Source organism: Gymnoscopelus microlampas (genome assembly GCF_963454915.1).
Source record: "Gymnoscopelus microlampas genome assembly, chromosome: 7".
NCBI classification, from domain to species: domain Eukaryota; kingdom Metazoa; phylum Chordata; class Actinopteri; order Myctophiformes; family Myctophidae; genus Gymnoscopelus; species Gymnoscopelus microlampas.
Window position 1 is genome coordinate 37,294,346 of NC_139944.1, and position 8,450 is coordinate 37,302,795.

The 8,450-nt window shown below is 40.2% G+C and overlaps 1 protein-coding gene across 1 annotated transcript; it reads right to left on the reverse strand.

The window, feature by feature from the left end:
- Positions 1-315: 315 nt before the first annotated feature.
- chia.1 (chitinase, acidic.1) lies at positions 316-6,968 on the reverse strand (the record flags this gene model as incomplete). The annotated part of the gene is made up of 10 exons (XM_084061803.1): positions 316-524; positions 1,446-1,572; positions 1,822-1,938; positions 2,242-2,424; positions 2,718-2,841; positions 3,218-3,342; positions 5,030-5,195; positions 5,361-5,417; positions 6,142-6,346; positions 6,944-6,968. 10 exons carry the CDS (start codon positions 6,966-6,968, stop codon positions 316-318), a joined length of 1,338 nt encoding a protein of 445 aa, XP_083917929.1.
- Positions 6,969-8,450: the final 1,482 nt, after the last annotated feature.

Genomic DNA, 8,450 nt, shown 5'->3' on the forward strand with positions numbered 1-8,450 from the left:
TGAGCGACTACATAAGGTTCTTAAAAAAGATTATTACATTATGAGCTATTATTACATCATGACTTGCTACACTCTTGTTATTGAACAAACACCCTATAACAATGATTACTATCAGAATACATCATTACACTTTATTATTTTATTGAGGAACATACATTGTAGCTACTGTAGGCAGTTGGAGATTGGATTGGAGATTGTGACTAACAGAAAAAAGTATTCCTGTTGCAGTCTACAATCATACTTTATGTTTGTACAAATAAATCTGATTTGACTGTCACATGAGTTTGATGTTTGTGACTAGAGGCCCAGAGGGCCTCAAGGCCAGTTGCAGCACTTGCAGTCATCCCAGTAGATAAGGCCAGGCTGGCATCTGTGCAGGTACGTATTCCCTCTAAAACACTGGAAGTAAGTGGTCTTGTCAGCAATGTTCACATAAAGGCCGTCAGGTCGACCTTCACAGAAAGAGGTCACAGGATCCTTGGTAGTGGTCGGGGCTGGTGTGGTGGTGGGCTTAGGGGGGAAGCCTATAGAAAAAATGCAAAAAGCGTGAAATTAAAATAAACACTGACCTTTAAAAATATTTTGTCACTGTAGTTTGATGTAATTAAGGAATTGGAATTCTGATACTTGATGGATCAAGTATGACCTAACTAAATTAAATGACACATTGCTTAGCTAATTTGATGAGCTATTAGCTATTAGTGTGGGGGGGGCGGGGGGGGGGGGGGTGCTGGAAGCAATCCTTTTAAATGGGGGCACTGAGGTGAGTTTATTACATTCAAGAGCACATTTTCTTCATTTCATCCTAGACTATACTCAAAAGAGCCGTTTCTGAATGGTGTGTAGTTACACGTTTTATTTGGGATGATAATGGACGGTTGGCTAGATTTTAGATTTTAGAAGTGTTGAATGGGATTTGTACAGGTGGAAGCATGTCTGGAAAGGCCACTAAAGCCTAATTTATACTCGGTCGTACAACAGTGTTGCTTGCCGAAAAGAACACATCTAGTATCAGTGTCATGTTACATAATCTCTCAAGACATATTCTGCTAACAGCCAGCACCACTGCCCTAAACATGTTGTGTTATAAACACAGAAGCACCCGGGAGGAAGTGGACTAAGAAAGGTGTAAAAAAACAAGTTTGTGTTTCTACCTAGTTCTCTAGTTTGTGTTTTGCCTCTGCACCCAGAGGCAAAAACAAAGGCAAAAGCATCTTACAGAATAGTACCGTCCTAATACTAGCCCCAACACATCAATTACAGTAGTATTGTCTGCATGTCAGCGCCCACATGTCAAATAGAGTAGTACCGTCTAAATACCAGCGTACACTCACTCACTCGTAAGGGACCTGGATGTTGTAGGGGGTACTGGCACCAAAAAAGATTGAGAAACCCTGGTTTAGAGTGTGCAGTGTGCAGAGTGTGTATGTAGGTACAGTATTTACCCATTGAGTTCCTAAGGTGGTTGACCAGAGGATAGGGCCCCTCTGAGCAAAATGCCCCATCGAAGTCATCCATGTCCAGTGTATACACATGGGCACCACCCAGGTTGTTATCATTCATCCACTCGACCTGCAGGATGTTGAAATAAGAGATCAAATACAGCAACAAATATAATGATTGTATCATGTTAACAATTACAGTAAATTCCCTTACGGGTGGATTTCTACACTCTCAGGCTTAAATTAACACTGAGGATCTTTATGTGCAGAAAATCTGTCCTTCATCTATTTTGTCTATCCTTTGTAACAAATACATACGGAAGTTTATGAGATTAATGAACAATGTAATGCTATTTGGTTACAAGGAGAGTGGATGTACCTTAGCAGCTATGCTGCGTTTGTCATCATAGCCCACCCAGGCACTTCCATAGGTGGCATAAGGCACAGACTGTTCAGGAATCCATTCAACAACAGCACTGCCAACAAAGCCACATACCTAGAATCACAGAGACGCATCATTACACATTTATCAGACTGAAAAGTCAAGTCAAGTCTATAGTCTGAATCATGGTCCACATTTAACAAAAGAAACAAACAACATCCCTAGGCTTTAGACTTTCAATCAGGCAAAGAAAATCTCCTATGAAAATTTTAACTTTGATGGGAAAAGAAAAGGACGAAAGCTTGAGAATGATCTCAAGAGATGGGACTGTGTATTATACATTTCATCACTATCTCAATTCATCAGCAAATATCAGGGAGGCGTTTTGTTTCATTTAAAGTTAGCTCTAGGAGGCACCTCATAGTAGGCCCAGAAGCCAGCTGTACGTGTGTAGGGTCCAGCCTCAGCGGGTCCATTGGCTGGGGCTCCCAAGCTGTTGGATGAGCTGCTGAGGCGATAGGTACGTCCGTAGGTAGGAAAGCCAAACAGCAGTTTCTCAGCAGGAGCACCCTTAGCCAGCCAGTGGGAGATGGAGGAATTCTAAAAAATAAGTAAATAAGTATAGTTATAGTCTGTTCGTCTGTCCTTTAAATGTCAAAGCATCCATAATTAGACTTAGAATGGATTACAGAGAAACGTGACACATTTCTGAGAGAAAGAAGGAGAGGTAGACAATGAATGTGTATGAGAGAGAGACGGAGGAAGACAGTAGAGATTGTAGGGAGAAATATTACGGCATGTATTGCTATTGTTATTAGTGCGTGCCTGTGGACGAGCATGCATACCTGTGTGTGTGCGTGCGTGCGTGCGTGCGTGCGTGCATGTGTACTTACTATGTTGTGGTAAATATGTGAGCCAGAGTCAACACTGCTTTGGTACAGTGGGCTGTTGTGTCCAGTAGCTGCCTCCCAGTGGCCGTGGAAATCATAGGTCATCACATTGATGAAGTCCAAGTGACTGTTAATGTAAAAAATATTATGTCATTTTACTAAAAGTAATAAATAAAATGGCACATAATGAAACATTAACAACAATAAGTCTACTTAGTAAAGTTCTGAATTTTAAGATAAATGAACAAGAAACACCCATAACATTTAAAAAAATGTTCTGTGGCCTGGTTTCAGGAATCAAAAGGTTAGGCCCTCCACACATGACCTTTGATGACCTGGGATTGAATCCCATTAATGCCCTGCTTCTGGGCCTCACCCTCTCACTTTTCAAAACTATCTATGAAATATACAAAGGGGAGCTGTACTGTACTGTACTGTACTGTACTGTACTGTACTGTGACACAAGAAACGGGACACGTAAAATCCTACTAATTTGAGCTTACAGTGCGATCTCTTCAACCTCATAGGCTCTGTCGATGGTGGGGCGGAAAGCGCCCACGTTAGCTGTCAGCAGTAGCTGGGTCCTCCTTGTGTCTTTTGCCTCATCCACAAAGGCCTGGTCCAACTCCTGTTGGGAGAATACACAAACACACAGCTCAGCATTTATTTGCTAATCTCTGACACACATGTAACACACTGGTGAGTTTCCATCACAATGGGGTTATTGTCTCCGCCAGGCCGAAAGGCATGGCAAGAGAGTATGTTTTACCCCCTGTCCGTCCGTCCGTGTGTCCGTCCGTCATTCGATCTGTCTGTGTACAGCTAATCTCCGGCACCGTTGGCTTGCTCGCAGCCAAACTGTGCACACACAGTCCCTGGATACCATTTTTCACAGGGGCCTGTTATAGCGCCACCAGGAGGCCGATTTGTGCAAAACACATTTTTTGACAGTACTCCTACAGATTTTGTCCAAAAATCCCGCAAATCGGTACACAGTATCTCTATAGTCATTAAACGAAACGGGTATTTCAGATTTCTCATATTCCATCCTGATTGGCTAAAAATGTCTTCCAAAGTTTGCAGGAGTGCTCCGTTTTGAACAAATACCTCAAATCATGAACACAGCATGCAATTTCCGTGAAATTTTGCACGCACATTCCCATTAGGCCGAGGAAGAACTACCATTTGAATTTTCAAATCAGCCTCATGGTGGCGCTATAACAGGCCGATTCGTGTTTTTACCTATAATTGCACCGATCTGTGTAAAACTTTGTATGCACACTCCCTATTGGTCAAGGAAAAACCTTTGCCCTGCATTTTTCACATCTGCCTTTTATAGCGCCACCAGGAGGCCGACTTATGTAAAACATTTTTTTTTATACTACTCCTTCCAATTTTATCCAAATTTCACGCAAATCGGTACACATGATCTCTATAGTCATGTGATCACGTGTTTGATTTTTCATATTCCATACTGATTGGCAAAGATTGACATCTACAGTTTTCATTATTGGCTTGTTTTGAACAAAATTCCGCAAATCATGAACGCACCGTCCAATTGCGCTCAAACTTTACACGCACATTCACACTATGTTGAGGAACAAATGCTACCCTTTTAACATTGGCCTGTTATAGCGCCACCAACATGTCTAATTTAGCGAAACACATGTTTTTAACAAAATGCACATCTACAGTTTTCATTATTGGCTTGTTTTGAACAAAATTCCGCAAATCATGAACGCACCGTCCAATTGCGCTCAAACTTTACACGCACATTCACACTATGTTGAGGAACAAATGCTACCCTTTTCACGTTGGCCTATTATAGCGCCACCAGGAGGCCACAATAGCCTACCTGACCTGGCGGAGACCTGTGCTCCGAGGAGCACTTTTTCTAGTTCTCTATGTATTCTTTTTTTGACTGAACAAACATGCAAACACACATGTAATTATTTGTTTTATTTTGTCTTTACTAATCACTGGGACCACTGTAAAGTCCTCAGTGTTCATTTAACTGAGAGTGTACAAATGTTTCCGGGGGTTTCATTGGTAAACTCAGACTGGGTTACATGTCCACATGGGTCCATTTTGTTAGTAACTCAATCATTTTACTGAGGACCCCCCCCCCCCTCCAGTGCTTCTACGCCTAATTTTCTACTTCGTCACTAGTTGAAAATGACTGATTCTATCCCTCAGTTGTTTTTGTTTCGTTTTAATAGCCGTCATTATACTGTCATATTAGTTTGTCTTTCTCAAAGCGAACAGTACCTTAATGCACTAAATAATTTGTTTTGGATGAACAAAAGCCTGCTCACCTTGATCAACGCAGTGAACCTCTGCTTGTCTTCAGGTGGACTGCCGTTGTGCCCTGGGTACTCCCATGCCAGGTTCAAGCCGTCAAACTTATGGGCCCGGAGGTAGCTGATGGCAGACTTGATGAACATTGCACGGGTCTCAGGCAGGCCGACCATGCTGATGAATCTGGTGGGATATAAAAATTTAAAAAACGATTGAAATTTGACGACTGGCCATTAAACTTAGCCACAGAGGATAGGAAAGGGGAATCCCCTCTGTCCATTCTGGGCTACGGGCAGGTCTACTCTGCTACATAAATAATAGTCAACAGTGTGTCTTAATCAGACTTACGGGCTGAGTCCATTGAGTGTGCCTCCGACAGACAGCAAAGTCTGCAGTATAGGATTACTAAGGGTAGAGAGGGAAAGACAGATCTTGGTCATTCAGAGTCAAATAGAGTGTTACAGTTTGTAGTTGTAAAACCCAGATGAGTTTGTAATGGGTTCCTTCGAAAGCATAGGGTTTTAGATTTATGTAGAAAATAAGTTCTGTGATTAATGAACCATTCATGTTTTATTCTATGACATAAATTACTATGAATTTTCTGTGTGGTTAAAATATTGTTAAATTGGGTTGATTTGTGAAGATTATCTTGTTGAAAAAAACGTGTTAATATCATAAGCCATTGTTTGCTGCAGACATTTTCTTAATTTGTCCAAAATTCAAAGCAGAAATTCCGTTGGATATGTGCAGGGGGAAACCTTGGTGGAGATAACTTCTTGGTGGCCTACAAAAACACATACTCCCTGTACTCTATGAACAGCATGCAAGCTATACAAATCAGTAAGCTAATATAATTTAATTAACCCCTTTCCACATGATCCCTTCTGCAATTTTCATTTTTTTCTAATATTTTCAAAACAATGCAAACTTCAGACATTTTCAGAAATTGTAAAAAGCAGATCACAAGCTCACAGTCCAGTCCAGTATGACAGCTTGTGAGCTTGTAGTCAGGCTATTTTCTTCATTCTTGAAATAGGACTTGAGTGGTTAAAGCTCAAATAATGCATGGCTCCAAATTTGAATGTCACTGGTGTGTTGTTGAAGAACCTTGTTGACTAGATGGACTCACACATTCTTGAGTTGGTTAAGGCCGCGATACTGCTCTTCATCATTCCATTCAATGTTGGTGAGCTGATTAAAGCTGTTGATGGTGGCCAGGCCATAGATCACATGAGTGCACAGGAAGGGATCCACGTTTCCTGTGGTGAATTTACCATTGCCAGGCCTGTATTGGGCCCAGTTGGTCATGTGGCACACCAGCTTAGAGGAGGATACTGAGGTGGGAAAGAATCTCAAGTTTTAATTTAATCATTTTTCCATTTTCTTACAAATAATAATGCTGATCCTGATGGTACAGTATTAATACTAATCGTAATACTGTAATAGTCACTATTCATAGCATGCTAATACTAGTAACAGATCTAATATTATTTTCATCATCTACATATTTTTTGTGTAGCATTCTTAAAATCAATATCACAAAATGCTGTCCTGTCACTTGTTCTTGTAGCAAATCAAGGTAGTAAGAGAATCAAATGTAAAACTGTGGTTCCCTGGCCATAGTTGGATCATTGATTGTTGATCAGTCACATTTACAGTACATGATGCTAATGCTGAGCATTATCTCAATTGTGCTTGTTAGAGTTAACATGAGATAGCGAAGAGTAAAATGCTTACCGAACTGCAGAGTAAGCAGAACCCCAAGCGCTATAAAAAGAGTATGAATGTGAGCATGAATGGAGTTTTTTAATAATAATATGGTACTCATAATACAAGTAACAAACTAGTTAGTTTAATATGATTCCAACAAGATGATGCATAAACACAACTATAAAAAAATAACTTAATAACAGCATGAACAGTGTTTATACCTGTGAGGAGAGTAAGTTTCACCATCGTCTTTCTCGAATCCAGCCAATTTTAACAGGAACTAAATCACTACAAGAAATACCAAACATTAATAATGACAAGGCCACAGCAATATACAGGCACTTAACAGGCTGCCAAAAGGTTATGTTGTCGAACCAATTTTAGATTAACATGGAATTTACAAATGTCACAGTCCACATTGAGACTACTACAAATCCAGAGATGATGATACATTACCTTTCTTCAAGAAGAACAGAGAGAGAGTTCAGAGACTGTTGCTGTCCTTTGTGATTTATACTTTCCTTATTAGCGACTAATAACTGGTGGCAAAGTGCAATTGATAAGAAATCAGGGTAGTGGGAGTCTGCATGGCTGATTAGCTAATGATATGACCGGCTTCTTGGGAAAGGTCATTTTAATTATTATTTCACAACTAACAGAATATATTGGTAAATACAAGCAGGCCATATTTTCAAACACTTCATTCGATGTTGGCGGTTAATCTATTAACAGGAGAACACACACACACACACAGTATACATGAACACGTACACTTTTGTACTTATTGCGCCTAACGACACAACTCTGACAATAATAAATGCATGTCTTTTTTAAATACAATCCCATGGTGTTTATTGAAGAATATTTACAGTACAAGTGATCCCCCCCCCCCCTCTCACATTTCCATTCAATCACACATTTGGAAAGGCGCAACGGCATTATCCAGTGCATTTCAGCCCCTGTCAGATGAAAGACCGCCTCCTTGTTTCCACCAGGAAGTGTGTGATGAACCAATTCAGTCACTTTCAAGTTCACCCTGGAAGGTCAACAATCGGTAACTGGTCACCTTAAGCCTGATTTATACTCTGTTGTATGATGGTGTCACTGGTCTACAAGGTTGTAGAGCGGCTATGTTTGTCACGTGACACTGGAGCACGATGGAGCAGTCATTAGGCTTTAGACAGGCTGTGAAACTGCTTTGATTTTTATGGCTGAATAAGAAAGCTTCAGTGATAAAAAAATAAATAAACACACTTAATACATAATAAGCATTTAAAAAAAACGAACAAATACATTGTTCAATGGCTTTCTCTTTCTGACTTGTTCAGAGACTACAACAATGACATTGTGTGTCTCTCCCTATACAGTGCTTGGTGACACGACATTTGGATGTCATCTGTACATTTCACTAGTGAAAGAATGTGTGTGTACAACAATAATTACAGTATTCCCTACAACTATTAGGTGAGATCCATGATACATCTGCTTTTATCATGCTACCCTGTGTTTGTTCATATTGTACTCTATCCTGTGTTGGTTTGGATACACCTATAGCTACTGGAAATAAAGCAGACAAATCTGTCGCATCTCATTAACATGAAAACTGTAGTTTTGGCATATGGGTGCAACATACTGTAGTAATGACACTATTTTCTGTAATAAAATGCAATGTGTGAAGAAGAAAAGAAAAAACAAGCAGTCAATCATTCACCCATCTTTGCCACTTAC